This window comes from Pungitius pungitius, chromosome 3 (assembly GCF_949316345.1).
Source record: "Pungitius pungitius chromosome 3, fPunPun2.1, whole genome shotgun sequence".
Taxonomy (NCBI): Eukaryota; Metazoa; Chordata; class Actinopteri; order Perciformes; family Gasterosteidae; genus Pungitius; species Pungitius pungitius.
Genome location: NC_084902.1, coordinates 4,872,586 through 4,898,742, shown reverse-complemented (window position 1 = coordinate 4,898,742; position 26,157 = coordinate 4,872,586). Strand labels below are relative to the sequence as shown.

The window sequence follows — 26,157 nt, the reverse complement described above, 5'->3', positions numbered from 1 at the left end:
AAGGGAGGACATGAGGGCAGCACGCAGGTGGATAGGACGCGTGGTTTCGTGGGTTGTCACCAAATGCATGGAATGCAACGTAGGGTTACTTGTTAAAGAAACGCTGACCACACATGCTGCCCTCACACGGCAAAGTGGAGACGCGGACATTATGGCACCTTATGGTGAAAAGTTTGAACATCGAGTTATCTTGGAAATCTTTTTTTTTTACACCTGTTTTATTTAAACTTGACCTCCCTCAGTATTTCAGTGCAAATAACGAGCAATGTGTTGTTGGAGCTTGAAAGGCCAGTTCAGTCGCATTACTCAAATTTGTCCCGTGCATTTCTTCTCTTGTGTGTGCGTGTGCGTGCGTGCGTGTGTGTGTGTGTGCGTGCGTGTGTGTGTGTGTGTGTGTGTGTGTGTGGTAACAGAGAGAGGAGGTACTCCTCAAGGTCACAGGCTTCTGAGACAGATATGAAAGGGGAAGAGGGGGGAGATCATTTTCATGCGTTATGTCTAACGGATATTTTAATCCTCACCTGCAACGTGAAAGGAGTTTAGTTTGATTTAAAAAATGCTGTAAACACCATCCAAATAGCAGCTCGCAATCCATTTGTCAAGTTTTCATTCCTTTTCCTTTTATGTGGAGGCTGGCAGTGAATCACAGGACAAGACAGGTGCATACATCCAAAATGCATCATACAACATACAACATTTTTCGTGCACTTGCTTCTTACCTGTAAAGACCAGATCAAATAGCATTGCCTTTTATTGGGTCATTTACAACATATACATTAGTGTAGCCTTACACGGGATTGCTAGTCTATACTTTGATTCATCATCTGACTGGGTTTCACAAAACGTACGCACGCTGTCTTGGAATGAGGAATTATTGGATGGCTTAACTGGGTTTATGTGGCGTCATCTTTCCACATCTGAGCATTTCCTTGTTCTGATAGCACTCATAAATGCACAATATGACCACCTGTTCAATCCACCTACTCACACAGAGGCAGGAAGCCTAAATAATGTGGGGACGCGAATTGTGAAAGAAATGTCTTAACTTTCAGAAAACATATTTAGAATATTTAAATGCAGCTCACTTCTTTTCCGAATGAGGGCCTAATATTTGATGCACTGAATTCATTCGTTGAAGCCTGCGTCAGACCCTTATATGCTGAAAGCAGAACATGCTTCCGCTCAGCTCTCTGAGTTTGGGCTGCAGAAGGCAGCGGGGCCCAGTGAATAATGAATGCTTTAAAAATGTGTGTGTGTGTGTGTGTGTGTATGGTAGTTGGCTGAGTGTGGCGGTAATGCACTTCTTTCTGCTATGGAAATCCTCTCAGGGGTCGAGAGTCTCCCAGCGCAGCAGAACCAAACTTGAGGGCAAAGATGATCCCCCTCTCTCCACTCTTTTGGTCGGATTCAAAGCCATAGGACACACTGTTATTCCTACAGAGACTCACACAAACAAATCCGAAAACACACAAATATCAGTCTATAACGACATTCTGTTAGAAGGGGATGTTCTTTTTGGTTCTTTCTGTTATGTTTCTACATTTCACCTTGGAATCCATCATGGTGGGTCCCAAAATATGTTTTTCTTTCACCAATCTGGGTTAAATCTGTGGGTTTATTGGTAAATCCTCCTATAGTTCACGTCTGATTCCTATACTGTCATATTTTATTTATAGCACTACTTAGTAACTGACCTGGAACGATACATTGATTAGTCCATCAGCTGGATGAAAGGCCACAAAGTCACATTGAACCCTGAACGTTCCTCTTTGGCATTCAGAGCACATCTGCAGTAAGCAGTGTGACATCCACGAGTGGCACATTGAGTGCTCCTGTGCTCCGCTTTCTCTCTCCGGGGTCCACGCCACTGCTCTCAAGAGACAGGAAGTCAGATGGTCACTCCTGTGTTCCACCCCATTCTTGCTCACTGTTTCCTCGCTCTGTCCCCCTTCGTCTCCCCCTCTGTCTCCCTTCGTCTCCCAGTGGCTTCAGTGTGTTTTCACACTTGCTATTTTCTCCAGCTCCTGTCATAGTGTAATTCCCAGACGTTACTCTGCAGCAGCGTAACTGCAGGGCATCAATAATGGAGGACCTTCCCGCTGTCCCACACACACACACACACACACACATATAATACCGTACACTCATACATTATTTTCCTATGCAAAAACTTTGAGGTGTCCAGGTTTCAAGAAGAGTTATTTGCGGCGGTTTGGACCTATTTCCAGACAAGTCCTGAAGGAATCTCTCCGTAGTGACTTAGTCCTCATACTTACTCATTCATTTCATGGCATCAGTTGCATAACGGATTGGCCCAGTTATTGAGAACAACCGAAACAAAACCAGCCTTTAGAATACAGTTACTATGGATAGTGGATCCCTGCTCCGGATGTGACGGGAAGACATGACAAGAGTGTTTTGCCTGTTTAATGTTCGGAGGCCTTCTGGCGTAAACATTTAGAAATATTGAGTTGTTGTCACACGGATACAACATTTGGGACATTGTAGTTGACTGGGTTGCTTCACAGGTTTTTCAAGGAGTCCTGGAAGGATTGTGATGCACTCAAATCACCAGAAAGTTGATCGCCTTAGAGCAGATTACCGATTTTTCTTGTCAAATTTAAGCTCAAGACGTGCTTGTTTTCTCAGTGTTTACTTCACTGAATACCTTTTTGGAGTTTGGACTTTTGGTTGAACAAAAGTAAAGAATTTGTTAGTTTTCATTTGAACCATTCTCTAACATTCTTCAACAGCAACGAGTAATCCACCAATTGAGAAAATAATAGACAGAGTAATTAATAATGAAAATAATCCTCAGATCAAACGTATTTATGTCTCACTGTGGCTATTTCATGAACACTTTTATTTTCTCTGTGCATTTAATGGAGGAGAAAGTCTTAAGGTCATAAGTTTTACTGCTGGTAGAAATGTTCTAATTGTCACGGTTTGGGGTCTTGTTTTATTTTGTAGTTCAATGTCTCTTGTGTCCCTGGGTAACTTCACTTCCTGCCTTGTCCTGTCTTCCCCTGTGATTGTCTGCCGTGCCTGATCGTTTCCACCTGTGTTCAATCAGCTGCACCTCCCTTGTGTATTTAAGCACGGTGAGTCTCTTGTCTTGTGTGGCGTCATTACATGTCAGTGTGTCAAGTTACGTATGTCGGTGTTTCAAGTTCAAGTTCAAGTCCAGGTCCTTGTTTGTGTTTGTTGGTTTTGTTTTCACCTCCTTCCTGTCTTTTTTGGTTGGAGTGATTTGGATTTAGAGTTTTTTGACTATTAACATCCTTTTATTTTTCCAATACTCCGCGTCTGAGTCCTCCCTCCTTGCCCTCGCACCCCGCGTATTGACACTAATGCATCTCTTGGGACGCCCTCCAACTTTCCCCAACATCAAGCAACAAGTGCCATAGGTATTTGGACACATGAACAGTCAGTTATTTTAGTGCAATTCTTGAAACACATACTACTTGTTTGCATATCAGAATTTATTTCTTTACGACAAAGTTAACATGCAATTTTCAGAGTGAGTACTTGTTTAATTGAACCATATAGCTCCAATAAGAGCAAACATAAGAAGCAAAAGTCCAGAGGAGGTTTTTCCAAATGGTTGCTGACTGTAAAGTGAAGGCCGTCTTTGCGTCAATGGCGTGAGGCGAGGAATTTCAAATAGCTTTTTTTCTCGCCGTGACGTCCAGGCAGCCTCTATCCCAAACCCCTTCTTCCCCCTTCTTAATACCTCTGTGCATAAATAAAGAGCGAAAGAAAGTTACTCGGATATGAAGCACTAATGTGGAGAAGAGAGTGGAATGCAGGGCTCTTTTTTTTTTTCTTCAGTCTCTCCCTTTCACTCGGCTACTTTCTAAAGTGTGTGTGTGTGTGTGTGTGTGTGTAGGTGTGTGTGTGTGTGTGTGTGGGGTGTCTTGCAGACCGAGCAGGTGCACATTACCCAGAAAGATAGGGCCGACTGAGCAGAGGGAGGGACGGGGGGAGAGAAGAGAGGGGGGGGGGGTTTATCTGTCTTATAGGTCATACAAAAGAGCCAGTGTTTTCCTCTCTCAGAGCGCTGAGTGAAGAAAGTAGAGGCAGAGGTGGAGTGAAGAGAGAGAGGCCCTTCAGTCACATTGTCCTCACATTGGTCCCCCCCCCCTCCCCTGAGGCTCCAGCACGCCCCCCCCCCCCCCCCCCCCCCCACACCCCCCAGCACCCCTCACCCAATGGCCCATACACAGCTTTACATTCAATCAGACTTCATTGGGATGATTGTTGGAATGACTCCACACCAACAGGACAAAAAGGTAAAACCGCAACTCAGTCGAGCAGTTCACATAATTATGAGGTATTTAAAGTTAACAAATACAGGTGGGAACAAGCGACTGCAAACCTTTTTTTGCTGCGAACGTGTGTTTAAAGGCCACATTCCTGAGCTTACTGAGCCGTAGCTGGGTGATTAATAGTAACTAGCTGATTGTTTAAGAACTGAAATTCCTACACACACACACACACACACACACCAGGGCTCAGTCACTCAGACTGGCTGTGAGAGCAGGAAAGGATAAGTAAATAAACACGACAGTTCCCTCGCCTGGTGGGAAAAGGTGGCATGTGCACAGTGTACGTGTGTGTGTGTGTGTGTGAGGGTGGGTTTGAATGAGAGCTATTGTTGTGAGGCAGTCAGGTAGAATAAAGGACGCTCAGTGTGCGAGTTGTCTGTAGGTTACAGGACGGGAATCCAGGACACAGAAACGTTTCTGTCTTCTGTCGCTCTGCTGCTCTCTTTCACTCATCGTGTCTGATTCTCAGCCCTCCTTTTCTCCCGGTGTCTCTTTTCTTGTTTTTTTCCTCTCTCAGATCCATCTCCACAGTCTGCTTTTTTTTCTAAATTACTTTCTGAATTTCCTTTTGAAGTGACAAATCTCTAAAAATATCATGAACTCCGTGGATTCGTGTGCACCCAACAAACTCACAATCTTACTGTGTCAACGTTGAAGAATGTATGTGAAAAGCATTTATACAAAACATGCTTCAGGTAATTGATGTCTGCCTCTTCAACACACACGTAGTGTACCTCCAACCATGCACAGAAATAGCTCTCATTGTGGCTTGTACAAGGATAATCGGTGTGTGTGTGTGTGTGTGTGTGTGTGTGTGTGCTTCGCTCTGTGTTTATGGTCTTTTTGTTGTTTTAGTCCCGGCGAGCTTTGCTCGGATCAATTAGAACTCCTGATGTTGTATCCTGTCAATGGGGAGGAGAGGGGGGGGGGGGGGGGGGGGGTGTTCTCTGGCCATCACCGACTTGGCAGGAGAGACAACGGCCTCCCAAGTGCTCCGCTTTGTGCCGCCCTTCGCTCTGGCTTGGGCTCGCTCCCATGTGACTTCTTCAGAGCTGCGATGACGTCCGATCGTAGTGAAAACCCGGGTTTAGCGAGAAGACAATGTGACAGATGCACATATATAGCTGCTCATCCTCTGAATGGAGGCTGCAGGCAAACATGGGATCGGCTTTGAAGAAAGTGTCTGTTTCCTACTATTGATTGTGCGTGCATGTGTTTGCATTTGTGTGTGTGTGTTTGTTTGTAAAACTTACCTCCCCCCTGCCGAGGCCCCTTATAGTTCAATGTTTAATTGAATTTCACAGGAACAGTGATAATGGTTAACACAAAAACTCTGCCTGCATTCATAAGACCTCAAGGCCGAGGACTGTTTATTCTCATTGAACCATTCTTGCATTATGAAAAAATATACAGTACTGAAATTAATACTGAATGGCAATACAACTATTCAAGTGATATGTTTGAATACATTCAAAACATTGAATCTTTTTTGAATAGTCTTGATGTAAAACTGGTTTAGCCTTTTAGGATTAAATTGTAATTTGAACCCAGCACAGTGTGGAATGTGCACTGGACTAAAGGATGTAACACACACAAGCACCCAAAATGTCACTGAGGCTGCATAGTTTAAGCAAACAGCTCTGTGAAGTGGAAACTGTAGTCACACATTCCCAGAGTGCATGTGTGTGTGAGCCTCTCTAGGTATGTATGATTTTGTAGCTGATAGTCACACATTACCGTCAGTCATGTATTTCACATCCTTCACACATTGATTTCTGACAGAGCCGGGCCAGTTGTTTCCCTTTGTGTCATCTGCTGGTGGCTACATACAGATATTTGTGTTTCAATCTTGTTATCTAACACTTCGGGTACCCTATTGTTAAGTACTACTTTTCCTTTGACATTGACTTGCATCCACTCTTTTCTCGTTAAAGTTGTTTTTGTCATTCTCAGCTGCACAATTTATTGCTTGCCAGAATATTCATATTTGTATACAAAATGACTATGCCAGCATTTAGTCCTCTTTAGTTAATTTATTCATCCCTTCCTCTTCCTTCCCTTCTCTCCTCAGGGCTCTGCTGTAGAACGCGCACTCCAGATAACGCCTTGTCTCCATGGTAACAGACCTCGGGCAGACACAGGAAAACATCGGGTCCAACTTACCCGACACTGGACTGTACTGAAGAACACACTAACATGTCTGGAAAACTCTTTTTGGATGGTTTGTACTCTTTGGGGATGACATACAAAGAAACTTTCTATTCTCTCTAAATGGTTATTTATTCAAAAGTTTGCTCTCCTTGATCATCATGTCAGGGATTTATTGGCCAATCAAGCTTCTTAAACTGGGCATCACCAGTCCCGTGCTGGCCTGAAAGCGGTCCCAAACCAGCACCAGAATGCACCAGCTGTTCGGCCAGGTGCTTGGCCAGAGGGATCTGTCCAGAGCAGGGGACCTGTTTTCTCTGGAGGACACAGAGATCGAAGCCTGTCTGTCTCAGGCCCTGGACCAGATCAAGGCCATCTCCTGCTCACAGGTCAGTATGCAGAACCACCACACATAGATGTTCATTATGCAAAGAAAAGGACACGGCCAAATGTCAATTTGAATAATTATTCATGTCCTTATCCATAATTCATCTTTTTGTCCTTCATTTATCACCGTATCGTTGTTGTTGTTGTATCTTCCCACCGTCTGCCGGCTGACAGGACTATTTGACCAACGACAATGACCAGGCAGTGGTGGAGATTTGCATAACGCGCATCACCACGGCCATTAGGGAGACGGGCTCCATCGAGCGGCACAGCACGGCGCTGGTGGGGCTGTGGGAGTCGTGTCTTGAGCACAACCTCACGCCGCAAGGTGACAACACAGAGGACACGCCGCATACCAAGATAGCCTCGGACATCACCAGCTGTATCCTGCAGGTACACACACACACACACACACACACACACACACACACACACACACACACACACACACACACACACACACACACACACACACACACACACACACACCTGCACTGACAATCACACAAATTCACCACAACCTTAAAGAAGAACATGGACATGTTTTGGCACATAGACAAAGGTTCACGGTTCAAACCCACCTCTGGATGGGAGAATTTACCACGTACCAAACTAAAAATAACCACAGATATGTATCAGTTCACATCTGGCGGAGCAGGGGTGCTGGCGTTTTGGAGTTGGCCGGCAACTGGGGAACACACAACTACAAATACGAAAAGCACATACCAAGGCACTTTTGAGAATTTAGAAGTAGAAATAGATTAAGAAGATTGGGTGTATTAATCAATGTATGAATCAGACTATTCATCCATTATGCATTATATTCAGAGGTGGGTTTTTTTTGCTTCAAGAGCAAATATTCTTAATGTAATCATCATCATCATTATGTGATCTGATGGGGTAAGTACTAAGTAGGCACGATATAGATTTAAAATGACCCTCAGCATTTTAAATCTATATCGTGCCTACTTCCCACATCAGGTCTTTGAAGCTGAAAGACTTAAAAGCAAATCTCTCTCTCTTATTTCTCTCTCTCTCTCAATTACTCACTCCCACCCCTAGCCCCCCACCCCCCCCAACACCCCTCCTTTCATTTCCTTTGGGAATGTGCTTAATTCTGTCTTAATGAGACAGATTCTTGAGGGAAAGTAACTGCACACATTCATGTGAAGGTGAGACTAAAGCTTCTGACAGCTCTGACAGCAACTCCAGGCTCTGAACTCTTGATTCTGAACAGTCATCTTCACTCTATTTTGTTCTGTCTTGTTTCCTCTTGATTTCATTCTACCTATTTTCACAGTCTCCCTCGTTCTTTCTGACTTTCCTATCTTCATCTCTTCTATGATCTCTTCCACTCTTTTTGTCTTCCTTGCGTTTTGTATGCACAAACACTCCTTACCCTTCCACTCAGACTCCCACAGAGAAGAGCAAAAGCCAGACTGCAGGAAGAAGATTTTCATCAGTTCACTGCTTGAGCACCACGCACACGCACAAATGCATGTGCCTGCAGATTTCAGGCTTATGATTGCGACTACATGGTTTTATCATTTTTAATATGGGCATTTAAGTGACTCCCGGATTAGATTAAAGAGAGAGATGGGGCGGAGAATTCAATGTAATGTAATGTAGATTGACAGATAATAATTAATGGAGCATCTTGAATATCGTTCTGCGGGGCCATCTAGTGGCCGAGCAGAGACATGACAGACAAAGACAGAAAGATGTAAAATATTCTACTGCGAAAATCAACTGTGAACATCTGGTTGAAAGGCATTCTGGGTATTCATGAAGTACATGAGGATGGGTTAGTTTGAAATATTCAATTCAAGATTAATTATAAGGAGTGCAGTTAACATTGCAGGAAAATGATACATCATGAAACATATCCTAAAACACCACATGATTCATTGAACCACTGCTTTAAAATCTAAACCCTGTCTCAGCAGCTAAATGTGGGTTTTTTTATACCTCTATTGTTCTGCACACATACACACACTCACCCAAAAACATACAGTTGGTGTCAGTCTGTCCTGTTGAGGGTGCTAGTGCATTTCAAATCCCTTTACTCATTCTTCCTCCTGCAAAGGTTCACAGAATAAAAAACGTTTCCAGGTGTCTGCGTCCTCGAACACAACACACTTTCTTTCCTTTACGCAACATACTGAATTCACATGGTAAAAGTGAGAAAGTGTCTTATAATTTTAATCTTGCTGCTTTTTGTCAGATGACTTAACATCTATTTGATGTGTAGTTCACAGCGGTCAGGATATCTTCAGGTCAAACTGTTTCATGCTGTGAATTACAAACCCAGGAATTAGTTTCTGGCAGTCTGAAAAGATTTGTCCATCCCTTAAATGTATGTCCACTTGCCCTCTTCCTTTCGGTTGGATGTATGATGATTGCTCTCCTCTCTTTGTCCCCTCAGAACTACAGTTGTCCCTCGGTCATGGTGCTGGCCGTCCCCGTGGCGGTTCGATTCCTGCAGAGCGGGAACAGGGAGCTGAGCAGGAACATGTCCAGCTATCTCTCCCTGGCCGCTATCGCCAAGGCTGATCTGCTGGCTGAACACACGAAGGCCATAACGCTAAGTGTGCTCGGAGGTAGGACGCGCACACACATGCTTATATGCAGAAATAGGATGCGTTCTTATTCATTAACAAGCACACAACGTATTTTAAATTCAATGCATTACAGTTCTTCTGCTTTGCTTATTTCTAGGCTGCTCCAGGTAGTTACAGATGCACATTTGTGTGTAGGAAGATGTGTGTGCTGGGGGGGGGGCGAATAGGTGTGTGGCTTTGGCCGGGACTATAAAGAGAAGGAGGGACGCAGAAGGAGCTTTGCAGGAGAGCTCTGTTTAAGAAACAACATCAAAAGGATTGTTGTATTTCTTTTCGCGGCTGTGGGTGGGACTTGTAGTAAGTAATACTTACATGCTCTCACTGTGAGTGGTGCAACATTGGGATTAGCTGGTTTACTGGAGTGGAAAAATGAATTAGTGTCGTAATCTGCAGTCGTTGCAGTAGCAAAAGCAATGTCTTATCCTAGCATGAGCCGTATTGAGTGCTTTTATAATCATAATGACGGTAAATAACAGCAGCTGCAAAGCATCTTTTCCTCGATGGCCCTTTGACGCAACACACAGAGTCTTACGTAAGACCCTTTGTGTGGAGAAAAGAACTGATGTTTTGTGTTGTGCAGTGTCTTATTTTTTGCTTCAAAACACAAAGAACATGTTCATTGATTCGCCCACAATTAATTAACAAACAAATAATAGAAATCTAGCTGAGGCACTCCTCAAATTGGACTCAGGTATTGATGTGATCTGTACTATTTTAAGCTCGGGGAGGGAAACTGAGCCGACCTAGACAACAAGTTTTATGTTGACACCTCAGGCTTGTACACGCACACAAACAGGCACACACACTCCATTCTCCATTAGGAGCACAGGGTGCCTCCATGCAGCGGTTCAGTTAGTAGAACAGTTCTTCTTGTCTTGAAATAGTTCAGCTGTCATTATGTGAACATGATTCTGCATACATGGCGAAATGTTTTTTTTTGTGCTTTTGGCAACAGGCTGAACTATTACCTCACACACACACACACACACACACTACCGCATGGTGCTTATCCCCTCATGCAGCACCAGTGATGCTCCCACCGAGCTGCCAGCAGCTCAGCACATGAAACAGCTTAGCTCTCCGCTCTCCGTTTATTATGCATGGGACGTTTAGCCAGCGATTTGGCTCAGAGCGTTAAACAGTTGAAAGACACTTTACAACTTTTGTAATGAAACTGCCTGAAAATAGAGATACCCTGCCAACGGGGAAATGGAAATCTGGTGTTTTTCTGGTTAAAGCTGCTATGTGAGACTAATAAGATTAGTTATTCCTTTAAGTACTGTGTTGAAAACATATGCTTGTCGACACGTCGAAATCCGAAGAGCATTTAAGGTGCAGATGTTTACTCTGAAGTTAGAAACACCCCAGCTTTCTACAAAAGAGCAAATCAAATCAGCTAATGCAATTTCTTCTCTGGTTCATTTTGGATTTTTTTTTTTTCTACGAGTAGGTCCTTGTTTTGATTGTTTTCCACATGAACATGTCGAATTGGTCGGCCGCTCTGGGGAGATCCAGTCATAATAACTGTTACAGAACTTTGATCTGAAAATATCCTTCCAATAGGTTTATGACATCTCAAAAGTCATCACATAATATCACATTTCAAGACACTGAAACGCAAAGTTTGGCCTTTTTTAAGAGCTTAAAGGGGTTAGAAGTGTATATTATTATATTATATCTATATACAAATAGATGGTAAAAAACTTGACAGAGGTTAAAAACTGATTTGGGTTCACACACACACACACACACACACACACACACACACACACACACACACATACATACATACTGAGACAAGGCTTTCTTGAGGGCTTTATAAAAGTAAGTTGAGATTTACGTTTCCCCGGTCAGAGTTTATAGCAACGGAGACCGTTTGATATTAGTCCCCCCACTGAGGCTCCTCTACTGAGCTCTGAACAGTCCATTTGTGGCGTTGCCTCTATGAGTCCAGCTAAACTCTGCTTCTCTCCTCTCAAACCGCAACGTAAACACGACGCAACATAAACACCAGACTAAAAACACATGCCAAACCTTTTGCACACACACTCACACATACAAAAGCGTGTAGAAGTAAAAACAGATGACCTCTCCTTTCCCCAGCAGCCCCTCTGTTCAAGATGTGAGCTGATGTAATGGGTTTCGGGTGATGTTGATGATGGGGGGGGCGGGGTGATCACACATGCTGGACTGTGTGTGTGTGTTTACACTTACGTTTGTTTCTGAGGTCGTTGCATGCAGGCTTTCACCAATTTCATCAGTTCAGTTTTTGTCCTTTGTTCCATTTAAAGCGAGGATGTGCGTGCACGTTCACTGGTTACAGGAAGTTAAAAGCAGGATATAGCGTAAAGGTATCTGCACATGGAGAAATATGGCATCGCTAAAGAGTTCCTTAAGGTAACACTGAAGTGTGGAATGTATCGGGTCCTTTTGGGCTCCCCTGTTGCCAAACACATCCAGTTACTGTCTTGTAAGGGAAATAGAAGACAGAGTGCGAGATGTTTAGGAGTCAGTGTGAAAGGTGACTTTCTCATGATGGGTCACAGTGACAGGAACCGTCGGAGACTATCCAGAGGTTCTGCTGCAGGAGAAACCTGCTGCATGTCATTAATGTGCAAGCAGCAGGATGGGCCTCAGTAGACTATAAGCGTGTGTGACCTGCACAACAACTTGGTGCTCTTTGTCTCTATTTGCTGGTGTTTCATCATGTCATTGTCTGATTGCATTTAATCGACAGGAGATTATATGCATTATATGGAAGGATTTGTGTCTTTAATTTATTTTGGATATGCTGGATACAATTTCCTGTGTGATTCAAACTTTCAGAGCTTCTTTTTTTAGTCTTTGGCATGTTTCCCGTTGCATTGGTCATGGAGACAAATGTAGTCCTGTAGTGATTTCACTACACAAGGCTTTTTGCTTTGTGTTCTACAAACTTTTCCATCCTTATTCAAGATGGTCACATGGCAAGGATGCTCAGTGTTTTGGGTGTTTCTGTTGCATTATGTAAAGCAGTTTGTTTTACCTCAACTAGTATAGTCCACCGGTAAAAAACGTGCTACGCCTTGATAACACTTCTTGGTTTTAGTTACATATTATTATTATTTATTTATCAATTTAGTCTGTGACAAATGAAAACGTTTCGTTTTAGTTGATGAATAGCATTTAGTTCCTTTTAGTCAGGGCAGGTGTATTGTTTAGAAACTGACAAATGTGGATCATCTAGCAATGCTAGATTGCACCTGTCATTTTGGTGCAAAAACGTCAACGCAGATCAGGCTTTATCCAGCATGCATTTGTAACAATGCCGGTGTGTCAGGCATCAGGGGTTTCAGCATTGTAACAAATTACAAGGGCCCGCGTACCACGGCAGGTAAAAAATCCGAGACGATGGAGTAACTGGGTAACGCTGGAGACCAAACCGAAATAGCGAGGGAGCAATGAGGGAATAGTGCAGCTGAGATGGACCAGGCAAGAGATTTGAGTCCTGGTTGGGAGTGAGTGGCACGATCTGAGAGGAGGAAGACAGTCTCAGATTTGGGCCAAATATTCTGGACAGTGGAAAACATATGGAACTACTAATGAGTTTGTCCCATGAACGCGAGGAGCTCGTGTTTGAAATTGCACTCCTTTGGATCCTCAGCAATTCATCGGCCAGGTGGGAAGTTGATTTGAGGAACGGTTGTTAAAAAAAAGAATGTCAGGACAGCCAGACATTTTACTTATAATAATAAGCTTCGAGTAAACAGAAAATGTTATGTGACCAATTAAAGTCCGATCAAAATGTGTATTCATTGATTGTACCTATAAGCCTTGATCGGACTTTAAAAGATTATGAAATGACAGAAAAACACTGACACTGAAAGAGAATATATTATAACATGAGATGTTTATTCATACCTCACTCTCCATTCACACAGTCATGTTATACAAAATATATTTATGTGCAAAATACATTCATTTTCACCTTTTCACAAGAACTGTAAAAGCAATTTACATTATAACACAAGCTATTTCATAAAACAATTAGTCTGTAAACATTGCCCTCATTTTCTTTTAACAATGACAAAAAAAAATGTCAATCAGGTTACAAATCTAATGGTTTTACTCATTACATTATCTAGTTTAAAAAAAACACACAAATATAACTCTAAAGTTAACTCACAAAATAAACTAACAATAACATATGAATGTAAACACTTTGATGAGTATACGTTTGGGAATGTAAGATCTTGAAAATGATTTAAAAGCATTCAGAAATTCAAGAACATTTTGAAGTAAAGTTTCTAAAACGATGTTGTCTGAAGCTGTTTCTGCAGTTGTTGGTTGTCCAGCAAATAGACCTGTATTAAATGCTGCACTGCCCATGACAACATATCATTAACACAATTGTGTGAACCTCTCCTTTCGACTGTAATTGGGACGGATGACAGTCAATCAGTCAATAATTGTTGTATTATGACCTTGGTTCAAAAATACATTTCAGTCTCTCGCAGCATTGTCTTTCACTCATTCGAACATTTCCAGTAAAATTCATTGCAGCAATAATAGTGATGGAGATGATGATGACAAAAATCACATGATAAGTCAAACTTTTAAATTTAGGGACCAAGATGGTAAAGGCATTTTGTAAGTTGCTCTCTTCAGTTTCATCACGAAAGCTTATTACGATTGCTGATGTTCGCAATGATGAGGAAGATCACGATGAAGAGTTACGCCACCTGTCAGTTGATGAACTGAGCGCCTCCGTGTGGCACCATCTCCGTCACCCCCCACGCCACCACGTTCCCCCTTGGGTTGGAGCCGTGACCCTCCCGCAAAGCCAGCTGGGAAATCTCTTCCTCGGACAGCGCCCTGTCCCACATGTTCACCCCCGTCATCTTCCCGGCAAACGCCATCTTCGGGTCGAACCCTCCCTCGAGCCCCGTGACCCCGCCCCCTCTTTCCTGTCCCAGCTGGAGGGAGCCTCCGTCGGGTAAGACGTGTCCCTCCGCCACCCCGGGGGAGGAGGCCACCTTTTTGCCGGCTGCCCACACGGACGCCAGTCCCTGCCTGGACGACCAGGCCCCGCACAGGTGGACCCACTCGGGTGCGCCTCCGGGACTCGCCGCCACCACCCCGGGGGCCTCCACCAGGTGAGCCTCTCCTCCGACGGTGAAGTGCGCGGAGGTGTGGCCCAGCAGCAGCTGGATTTCAAAGGGGTTGCGGCGGTTCCCGTAGGAGAACAGCACGGTTCTGTTGGACGCGGCGGTCGGCTTTACCCACATGCAGACGGTGAAGGAGGAGAGGGAGAGAGGGGCGTCGGGTATGACGGAGGCGTAGATTCGACGGGAGCGCATGGGAAAGAGGAGGGCCGTCTCACAACCTGGAGATGAAGACGGCATTAAATCAAGAATATTTGAAACAAAAAAAAACACACACAAATTTAGAAGTGGGACTTATATTCAGGGATCTGGGTCAGATGGGGAATACTTTGATGCTAACTCGGCTTCTGCAGCTTTGATTATGACTCTTGACTCCTGGCAGGAGCGGATAAATTGGCATAACTAAGCTATCTAGAGCCTGTGCTATATTACTACATGGTTTTATATTATATATCAAAGTTCAGTTTAAGTTCAGGTGATGAGTTCATGAACCATGGGAGTTTTTTGTCCTTCCTTAATAATGCATAGACACAATAACACACACACACACACTCACTTCTCCCCCTCTGGGTCATCTGGATCATCCGGTTCATTGGTCCGTTCTGCTTCATTTATCATTTCCGCTGTTCCTCTCACTTTTTAATCATTCAAACATACTCATTCACTGTTTTACCCCTCTCTGAAGTCACTCTGCATTGGAAATTCTATTGTTTGAATATTATTTGGTGTGTAAAAAACTGGGACTAATAGGGTAAAGGAAATGTGTCCTTATGAAAAGCTATTGCTTTCTGTCCCATCGTGCATATTTTCATCATCTTATTCTTTCTTTTGGTTCTTTTGGTACCCTGATTAGTCTCCTTTTCTCCCTTTCTCTCTCTTGGATGCCAAATAATTGTTTAATTTGTCTCAGGTTTCTCTCACTCAGAAAATAATGGTGAACATGCTGAGTGTGCGTCTGTGTGTGTATGTGTGTGTATGAGTGTTCTCATGATGGTTTCCATCTGGTTCTGTTTACAAGGGTGCTTTGGTGTGGTTTTTGTGGCGACCGGCTAATGATTTCATCTCCCTCTGGTCGTTATGTCGGCCAGATTTATATGTCCGGACTGTTAAGGTGTGCGCACGTGCATAAATAATACTACACATCCTTTTTTTTTTGCAGTCTTGAATTCATTCTGTGAAATTAAATTGTCTTCAGTGGTGCTTTTGTAGGACTCCACTTGGTCCAAATCTCCCCACTCACACTTAGTCACTTAACCTCTGAAGTTGGATTGGTATTAGTCAGTGTTTTTTCAAGCAGGGTAAACCAGAGTAGTAGCTCTGATAATGGAAACCATATGGCACGCCATCCCTTCTGAGATCTTGTTTGTGGTCATGGAGTCCAATTAAAGTTATCCTTCCCTGCATTTATTGGCGTACATTATAACCTTTAAACATGCAAAACTATCTTTTATATAATTATGTGAATCAACAAAAATAGGTTCGGGTAAAGGTTTTGCTCGGTGAATGAAGTGGCACTGTGCCTTAAATGTCTTTTGAATAAATGTTATGTCTTAAGTGTTTGAACTGACCGCGCTGGGTCAGAGTCATTGTGAAGGCAAAAGGATACGTCGCTACTTGAGGAGGAGCAAAGCGCCTGGAGACATACAGACTGAAGTGTAAAAGGTATTTGGGACAACCACATGCTGCGTGATTAGTTGTTGAGCATTGACAAGCAAGCTTCTCGTTCTTTTACTTCAAGTTTGACCTCAACGAGTCAAGATGGAGAAATGGAAAATTTGAAGGTGGATGGCTGTGTTTTTTTTGTTGTTGTTGCCATTGTTAAGAAAGGTGAAGGTAAATACAACTGAAGCAACAGGCAATGACAGACGCAGAGATGGCTGGTGTGAAGATGGATATCTCACCTGCGGGTAGTAATCTTTGCATCGATGACCTCAGCACCTCCTCCAGTTCCACCCTCGTCTTTTGCATCGCAGCCAGCACCCCGTCTAAAGCCGCCTCTTGTGGTGTGACCTCTTGCTCCTCTGGGAGCTTGGCTCCCGGCTTTGTATTCAACCCCATCCCCGCCGCTGTGCGGCTAAGGCAGCTGTTCTCCAGCTTGGTGAGTCGGGAGGTTTGCGCTTGTGCTGCGGCGAGAAGCTGCTGTAGCTTGGCCTCCAGCTGGTTAAAACCCCGGACAGGATTCCCAGCAGCAGCAGCAGCGGCAGCTGAGGCCGAGTCGCGGGGTTTGAGGCGCTCCATGGTTTCTTTGAGGCGGCCCTCTAACAGCGACGCCATCCTTCTCCCTGCTGTCTCCATTGCGGCCCCACAGGAGCCGCCGAACTGGACTACGAACCTGACCAAAAAGGACCAAAGTTAAATATGTTTGAACCAGAATTTATTTGTTCCCAATTCATACCATTGTTCAAGAACAGGCTGAATTCAGGACACTGGTCTTAAGTATCCATTGTTGTCATTCATTTAATCCAGAAACAATTATTTACTTGCTTTCTTTGTCTTTGTTCAACTAACCTAAGAATTTCTGCACGCAGTGAAGCCATCTCCACCTTGATGATGTCATCTGCATACTGAAGCAGCATGTTCTCCCTCATCTGGCTGTTTTCCAGCATAGAGAAGAGTTTGTCCCATCTGGTCAGGTCTCGAGAAACGCAGGGGGCTTGACTCGGTGTGGCTGCATGGTGGAATTGTAAAAAGATGGAAAGAAACATGTAGGGATGCATTTGCTTTTGTCTCAACTACACCTTCCCAACCCCGGATTTATCTTCAGAACTACAGTTTCCGTAATGGTTTAGGAGATAAAACCAGTATCCTTTTTGCAATGTACACATGGATTCACAGATAACTATCATTGGATTCATTTGGCCAGGACAAAAACATTAAAGTGGGACCATATGAGGCGAGGTGCTTATTTGCCATAGTAGTAGTATTTGGAGAAAATGACATACTACAAAACGTTGTTATGCGCTTCTATTATATATATATGTTCAGATTGCACTCACTTATGAGTGCATCAACTTAAACAAAGATAACTGGTAAAATAATGCGTAAAATGGAGGTAAAAGAATAAATGAGGTTGTTAGAGGAGAGCTAAGAGAACTTGAGAGAGAAACAATTGACTCATAAACCACTTTGCTTTTCCGGAAACATCATCTGTCTCCCTGCGTGAATGAGGACACAGAGGGAAGGAAGAGGAAGGTTTTGTTTACAATGAAGAGGAAGGAGCTGCTGAGAGAAGGAGAGAGATAAAGCAAAGCCTGGGGAGTGAGAAGGCGTCAGACGCACTAACGTATGAGCCTCTCACACTCGGTGTTCATACCTGCAGACCCAGGTGTTTTTAGGTGGTGTCATCACAGGGCGGCAGGATGTGTTTCGTCTGCCTTTCCCCAAAGTTCAAAGCGATTAGGCAGAAGCTTCACACACTCTGCTGTCTTTAACTTGGCAAACCAAAAGTGCATGTCAAGACTTAAGGAAGATAAATCTCCAAACTAGCGTCTGTGACTCAGTAGTGTCTATTAGTCCTCTATTATTTTAGTGAGCCATTACTGCCTGTAAATCTATTCCTTAATGAATAACATTTATTTGTCTGATTTTAGGGGAATGAATCTACAAACAGTACTTTACGTGCACATATACTTGTACAAAAGCAGTACTGCGTGTCTTTGTCTGTCATTCATTTAAAAAAATGAACCGTGTCATGACCTCTCTGCCCCTGTTGATATAAATTCCACTCCCACCAGATACAAGCAGGTCAGAAGCACTGATCTGTGTCTTCCTACGGGCCTCTCTCTCTCTCTCTCTCCGCCCCTCCCCCCTTGCCTAACACCTGCATACACAACTGCATGTAACCCGCGTGATTTGACTCTTTCCGGCAAGCCAACTATGAAAAAATGTGCGTTCCTTCGACCTCATTGCTCCCACCTCTTTCCTGGTTTAACCAACTCGCAGGCGATGCCCGGAGCAAAGTTCCCATTAACTGTTGGCGATGCAATTAGACTTCCTGCCAGTTTTTAGAACAACAAGCCAATGCCACACAAGCTTTGAGGGATCAATTGCGTGCACACGTGCACATGCACTCACACTTTCTCATCGGGAGCCTCAAGAACATTTGAGGCGACTGCATCTTATGACGATGCGGCACACTGTTGTGGTTCCGCGGTTGGTGACCAGTCATTCATGCTGTAATTTTGTTGGCTGAAAAAGCCCATTTTTCTTGCTCAGCATTTTCTTTGATGCTGCTCATACAGTCCGTGCCTGTCGAGTCTTTGTACTCTATGTGCTGTGATCCGTTCTGTCTTTTTCTTTATCACCTTATTTTGAGCTCCCTTATCAAATGTGGAGCACCCAGCAATCCAAAACAATTAACCACTTGGACTCTATGTCTCTGTCTTTTTCTGCAACCTGTGAGGCGGCTTCTGTGCCACTGGACCCCAACTCTCACTCCTTTGTGTTCCCCTCCATTGCTACATTAAAATCATTACTAAAATCATACTGATATCCAAAGTCCAGCACTTTCTTGTCTTGTCTCGCACCGTATATTCGTAGCTGAGTTCGGGTCCAGTGATGATACTGAGCATAAAGGGATGATGAATTATAAAGTCCCGAGCTCACCTTTCACACGACCCCATGCAGGATTCCTGCAAGGAATCAATTACACGCTGCCGGAATTAAATTAAATGGAACGTGTCCACCTGGGGATCCCAGTCTGATACACACCACAGTTGTAACACTTACGTTCTGGGTTCTCCACGTCCGGGATTTCGTTGTAGTTGTAGTTATCAGCGTAGTTGACCTCCACGTCATCCTCATAGGCGAGGATCAGGCACACGCACGCTGACAGCACGCACGCGGCCTGGGGGAGCCTCCGGAGGAACATGCTGCTGCTGCCGAGTGTGTGTGTGAGAGAGAGAGAGTTTAAAGAGTGTGTGTGTGTGTGTGTCTGGTAGGTTTCAGGTCCTCTCCCTACCTGCCTGTCTGTGTGTGTCTGTATGAGTGCGACTGGCTGTTTTTAATCTCTGCTGCTTCTCTCCCGTCTGTCTCTCTTTCTACTGCGCTGCAGGTCCACCTCTGTCTTTTTCAACCCCTCACTCTCTGATACAATATTTGTCCCTCCCCCCCAATGACTCCCCACCTCCCCCTCTCTTTCTCTCTCTCTCTCTCTCTCTCTCTCTCTAAATGCTGAGCAATCCTTTGGCAGGAAGCCTGGCAGTGTAAAGTTTTTCTACCAAAGAGGGGCTACGTTCGCTACACACGCACATTTATAATACTCTAGTTCTTTAGTCCGTTGATTTTCTCTATTTACCTATAAACAAACTTATCTAAATGCTGTTTATTGCAACATGGATCAACTCATGACAATATACACTGGGAAACGGTGACAGCGTGAGACTGTTTGCTACAGCAAAGTCTCACAGGGCAAGAAGCACTATTGGTCAGATGATCAAATAGTAATCAGGCCTTAACACTGACTGCAACCACACTTTCTACAGGAGCAAAACTAATAAACGTAACAATTGACTTATACTCCTTCTATTTCTCTTTCAAATCAGTTTACCAAGGATTGTTTTGTAGTTAGAATCTACAGAATGCTAGTTCAAAATGAGATCGTGTTGACTTGGACTCGTTTGACTGATCAAAATAATCACTATGTGCCATGCGTGAGGATGTAAGAGGCCCGAAAGACTAGTGATCTGTTTTAAATTTACACCACAATCAGCTTCTTGAAATGGGCCCCGTCTCAAAACTGTCTTTGATCCTTTTCAGCCCTTAAACCCTTTTATTACACAAAATGCTGCAAACGCATGAAGAGTATCCTGTGACTAAGTTAGTAAATATGCAAAAAAAAAAAAACTTGCTAAATGTTCCATCCTGTGGGGAACTCTTGGCTGTCGTAAGTGTAGAAGGCGAAGGCAGCTCTGAAGGCTGCGAGCGAGGCGGTGAGTAATGCGTCGTTGGAGGTGCCCTGTGTGTTGTAATCAGATATTACTGCAGCCCCTTCCACTCACTCAGAGGAAAGGGAGCGGGAAGAAGCAATGGAAGGGGGAGGAGGCAGAGAACACCAACTTTCCCTGATTTCTGCCTCACGCAGAGTTGTGTGTGTGTGTGTGTGTGTGTGTGTGTGTGTAGGAGCCAGACATTAGGGCTTTCTAAATGGGTTTGTTGTTCTCTTGCTTTGCTGTTTATTTATTTATTTGTCAGCCTCACCATATGGGTTTGCACGCAGGTGTGTGCGTGTGTGTACTGTATGTGAATTTGTGTGCCGTGAGTGTTTGTCAGCATGTATTCTTGCGCGTATGTGTGTGTTTTCGGAGGGGAGGGAAATAATGACTTCCTCATGAGATTTTATCTCGCTCCCCCTCCCTCCATCTTTCTGTCAGCCTGTGTCTCTCTTTCATTGTGTCTGCTTTCTCTCTCCCAAATACCGACTGAAACACACACTCGTTCCCTTGTTATCTGCACAAAACAGCCTTCTCATTCAGACAGCTTCACAGACAGAGAGGGAGTTGTGTCGAGTTGCAAAAACCGCTTTGCTTAGATTTTTAAGACAAAACAATATTTGTTTAAGCTGTTTCATTAAGCTTTTTTTCTGAGAATCTTGGGGATTCTTTTATTAACTTCATTTTCTAGTCTGCGTCTGTCTAATTGGTCATTCTGAGTAAAAGAATAAATGTTTCATCATAAAATGTTTCATTTCTGTTGATATTAATAATAATTTTCGGCCTATTATAAACCTTTTGATTATTAAGCCGTGTACAGCGCTGCAGATTTTGCTGCACAAGACAAATTACGTAGGACATTTTGTATTACTTAACAACGCTCAAAAATTTAGCCCATGTTTGGAATGAAGAAATAATACAATCGTAAAATAATGAATGACTAAACCACTTACTTAACATGGACTCAAGAACGTATCTCATTTAAATTATACTGACTGACATGAATGAAAACCGTTAATCCCGAGAACACCTTGAGAGAGGAGCTCCCTGCAGCATCTGGCTCGTAATCCTCAATCTCTGTAAAACAAACACAATAGAACATTTAGAAACACAATGTTCTGACCTTCCGGAAGGTTTTATGACATCCAGGATAAACACATTTACAAGGAGCATTTAGTGTGTAACTGAGGGTTCCTTTGTGCCTCACTTGTTATAACAGGTCAGGGCAAATCTTTGCACAAACGCTACAGCTGTTTTTTTTTTTTTTTTATTGAGATAAAAGGACAAACTTGTGACAGAACGACAAAGACAATGTGTTTGAGAAAAGCACAGCAATATTAAGCTACCGGCTTAAATGAACAGACCTGTGATGTGATGAGCTGATAGCATCTGGGGCAGGCATTATTACACAGTAAAATGCGTTTTCATGTTGCTCCTGGTGTAGAACACACGCGTAACGTCACTGTTAGCGTGACCTCAAAAATGAAACATCACCTGAGATGTTAACGCTTCAATAAGCATGAACACACAACAATACTGGAGACCTTGATTTTCTGGTGATAAGAGTAACTTTACCTTATCAGCTCCCTGGCTGATCTCCACTGAAGCTTTGAGGTCCAAAGTCCTGCTGGTTAAAAACCACCGTAAATGTACAGCAATTCGTTACATTGTGAGTTTATGCTTATTCACCGCAATGCTTCAGGGAAAGTTAGATGTGAATACAACATGATTTACTGCCAAAAAGATAAGTCCATAGTTTTCTTGTTGGATTTTAAATCTCTATCAAGGATTCGTGAGACTCTGCTGCGTATTTTATCATCATGAAACATAAAGTCAGTGGGCACAGGACATTTTGTCTAACACACGGTCAGTGAGAGTCTGTTCGGGTGAAGTTATCTAGGGGAAAGGGGGAGGATGGGCATTGAGTTTAAACCTTAGTCACTCAGGAAATATTTTGACCTTCGTGTACACGTAAGGGGGAAATCGCTATGTGTCTTTTTCTTTCTGAATCCCCTCCAGCTGTGCTGTTGGGTTGGAGTCACTCATGAAGCAAAAATGCACATATAACCCTGATATATATTTTCTGGTAAGTGTTTGACATCTGTCTCTTTTTTTTCAATTTGGCAGTTCATCCGACCCTCTCCCACCAGAGGTTATTTGAGCTGTGTGAATAACGACTTAAGGGACAAACGTACACAAAAATGAGTGTTGTGAAACATGCGTACGCCGTAAAGCCATCCAAATACATCCTTCTGGATCTCATTTGTGCTGATCACGGCATTTTGGTACTCCCATGCATTTTGCCAAGTTCTGTGCATTGTGGAATATTAAAGGAATTTTCCCGTATTTGTCATAAATAGAAGCAACGAATTACTGAACGGTCAATCGCTGAAGATTACGCTGCAATTAATAATAATTGTTTGAATAGTTTTCAAGAAAATGGGGTTAAAATGTATTTGCTTGATATAACATTATGAGTGAAATGAAATATGCTTGTCTTTATTTGGATCTCATAGTGTCATTTGACTTGGATGCACTAGTTCCAGCTCTGTTGGTGATACATTCGGTTTATGGTCGTGTTATTGCTGTGGGACACAGTGACTTTTTACAGAAAGGAAGATACAAATCACATCAAAGACACTGTAAATCATCCAGACTCTTTTAGTTTCCTCTTCGTTAAAACGGTAGTAGTGATTTTAACTCAAAGTTAAGTGTGTCTCCAGTTTGTACATGTGTGTTTGTTGTGTGTTTGGGACCTCGAGAAGGCTAATGTGACATTTGGAAAACAGCACAGCAAAAGAAAGGCATTGTGTGCTCCCCTGCCTCTGCATATGAAGTTAACAACAGTGTAACAGACCAGTCTTGTTCCTCTTCAAAATGTTTAAAGGCCCTTCAGAAACCACAAATTATCATTCATTACAGGATGTTTTAGGTCATCGCGGTGGCTTGGGTGCATGCTGGAATGAAGGTTTGAAGGTCAGACATTCTAACAATATGTATATTTAATCAATAACGTAAAAGAAATGCCTTCATGTCACGTCACATTTATTGTCTGTGTTCGGGTGAGGGTAAGATCTATAAATCCTCCAGAGCGTGTTTCTGTGCAGACTCTCGTCTCCTCCTGCCTTTTAACATTCCTCTGAACAGACCGTTAAATGTTATTACCAGCCCTGTTTTTTTTTTTTTTGCTGCGCCTGTCTCTTTTTATGGTGATTTGTGCCGCAAGTGTAGAAATGTATACGTGAGATCTTCTAGATACAGTCTAAGTTACAAGTTACAATCTATGATTACAGAGTTAGGGACATGACAAGAGCCGGCGACCATCTTCAAAACATTTATGTTCCGTCTTCTTCTCTTCTCCGCCTCAGCACAGAACAGTACAGAACAGATCGTCCTTTCATTTGATCAGCACCAGTCATCTCTAACAGGACAAAACCTGTGTTTAAAGTGATTTGTAGCTGTGGATCACCTGTTTTAAACAATTTCTGGGGTTTATTTTTGCTATTTTTAAGCTTTTACGAAATATGACAAAGGTTCAACTTAAACTCGTAGCCATTTGAAATATTATGGACCAGATGTTCATGACTAAAAGTATGATTAATGGTCATAAATACTGTAATTTCACTTCAAGATGTCAAGACCATTTTAGTATCACTAGTTGAATTCAAATGTATAGTGGCATGACTTCTGGGATGGGGATCTGGATTGGTTCCCCATTTCAGTCCAAATTGAAATATTGCCGAAAGTATTAGCTGGACATTAATAAACCCCTCAGATTCAAAAATAATAACTCTGGTGTTAACAACGTGGTTCATAATACCAGCCATGCTGATTAGTAATTTAGAAAATGATAGCATGCTCAAAAAATGTGAATGTTAGCAAAAAGTGTTGTTGTCAGGCATCTGATACAGAAGCCATTGTTTCCATTTTAAAACATTGAGTCTTTGTTCAGTGAATCATTTAAAGATGTTTCATACATTAGGCTGTTGTTCGATGCCTTGGGTTTTATTGGGTTGCGTCCTAATTTAAGAATGCCTTTATTTACAATTGTGCGTCACCACTGACTTTCTTTCTGCGTCATTTAAGAAATAATGACAACAAACGGAAAGCATCTTATTTACTGAAAACAGAGGTTGTGTCATGATGGGGGATCGTGTGCTATGTGAGCTTCTCCCCCAACAGCTGGAAGAATTCATTGAAGATTCATGTTTCATGCAACTTGGGTTCAGTTTTCTTGGTAGTAATATACAATTATTATAGTCACCAAGTGAGGGGCTGAGACCTGGGAATGTGGCAATGTCGAAAGTTAGAGATAAGTAGGTTTATTTATTAGGTTTAATACATGCAGCTAAAACTAAAGCATTGGGTGTCTCTTTCACTAAATCATATGTCATTTGCTAAACACAGAGATGGTAGTTTACCTTTTCAAAGTAAAAACATCTATCAGTGTAACCCAAAAGACTGGGATTTGGGGGTTTCATTTTGGGATCATGTTTTGTATTTTTGGGCAATCTACAAACACACTAGAGGGAACCTGTGCCTCTGCTTCCACTGTTAACACAGGTGGACAAAACGAGTTTTACTGAAATACACACTCTCTCTCTCTCTCTCTCTCTCTCTCTCTCTCTCTCTCTCTCTCTCTCTCTCTCTCTCTCTCTCTCTGGCAGGTAACCACATGCTGTTAAGAGTGTTGCCCTCGGTCTACCCCAGACAACCAGACACCATCCACTGTCAGCTAGGCAACCTCACTGCGATGATGTCACAGCTGGAGTCCCCGGAGCAACAACACCTAATCCGACTTATTCAAATCGTTGCCGAGCAACATCCACTGGTGAGTGCTGTTTATGGTGTAATTTAATTTAGAAATGAAGCACAACGCACTTTGGGTAGATCATCATGAGCCTATCCACTGTACATTAAAAAATTATTTTGTTGTCTCATGGGCCGAAGGGACCCCCAGTTATTGTCACTTTACCAGTTGTTGGATTTTTTTTTTTTTATTGAAGTGCTGAAAAAGAGCGTTGCATGTGGAGTTTATATATAGAGAGTATCTGTATTTGAATCCCCATAATCCTGCATATTTTTGAAGCAGAGCTGCTGGGGGTCTGCATGAGGGGAAAGTACCACATGCCAGGAAAAACACATGGTGGTGAAACATGGAGAATATCACTCCTCAAGAAACTAATCTCCTCCCAGCACACAGAAATACAAAATATTTTGTTTGTGACTGTAGCTGCATTTATTACAAAAGTTACCACATCTCGTGCTTCCTAACATTCAGTTACTGGAAGTGATTCTGTATTGAAACTATGATCTATGATCACAATATGGAACTTTATGGAGTCGACCATCTTCTTCTCCCTGCACATGATATTAATCTAAACATTCACAACCAGGGACAGATGAAGCTGTAGCAGGAGGGCAATGAGGAGCATTGTTAGTCTGATCCAGTCCAGTCCGACCAGAAAACTCGTAGGAACTGGTACTGGACTTCGTACTGACAGTCAAGCTTTGTTTATCGCCCGTCTGTTAACCTCGCTCAAAGGTCACTGCTCTCACCTCAAGCCTTCATCAGAGGAACACTGGACTTCTGTTGTTG

At 43.0% G+C, this 26,157-nt stretch overlaps 2 protein-coding genes across 4 annotated transcripts in view; one reads left to right on the top strand and one right to left on the bottom strand.

The window, feature by feature from the left end:
* The window catches only part of veph1 (ventricular zone expressed PH domain-containing 1), a 48,038-nt gene that overhangs the window by 432 nt on the left and 21,449 nt on the right, over positions 1 to 26,157 (top strand). For both annotated transcript variants that reach the window (XM_062561104.1, XM_037465054.2), the window contains exons 2-5: positions 6,400 to 6,865; positions 7,038 to 7,256; positions 9,289 to 9,463; positions 25,226 to 25,389. In XM_062561104.1, the coding sequence (XP_062417088.1) occupies positions 6,728 to 6,865; positions 7,038 to 7,256; positions 9,289 to 9,463; positions 25,226 to 25,389 (696 nt within the window). In that variant the 5' untranslated portion in view covers positions 6,400 to 6,727. The remainder of the gene's footprint in view (positions 1 to 6,399; positions 6,866 to 7,037; positions 7,257 to 9,288; positions 9,464 to 25,225; positions 25,390 to 26,157) is intronic.
* On the bottom strand, positions 13,338 to 19,700 carry ptx3a (pentraxin 3, long a). Of its 2 annotated transcripts, XM_037465094.2 has the most exons (5): positions 19,589 to 19,700; positions 19,357 to 19,505; positions 17,137 to 17,296; positions 16,530 to 16,960; positions 13,338 to 14,849 (listed from the first exon to the last, which is right to left on the bottom strand). In XM_037465094.2, exons 2-5 carry the CDS (start codon positions 19,496 to 19,498, stop codon positions 14,209 to 14,211), a joined length of 1,374 nt encoding a protein of 457 aa, XP_037320991.2. In that variant the 5' UTR covers positions 19,499 to 19,505; positions 19,589 to 19,700; the 3' UTR covers positions 13,338 to 14,208. The 2 variants fall into 2 exon arrangements, with proteins under 2 accessions (XP_037320991.2, XP_062417086.1); XM_062561102.1 differs by having other exon boundaries at positions 13,339 to 14,849; positions 19,357 to 19,700.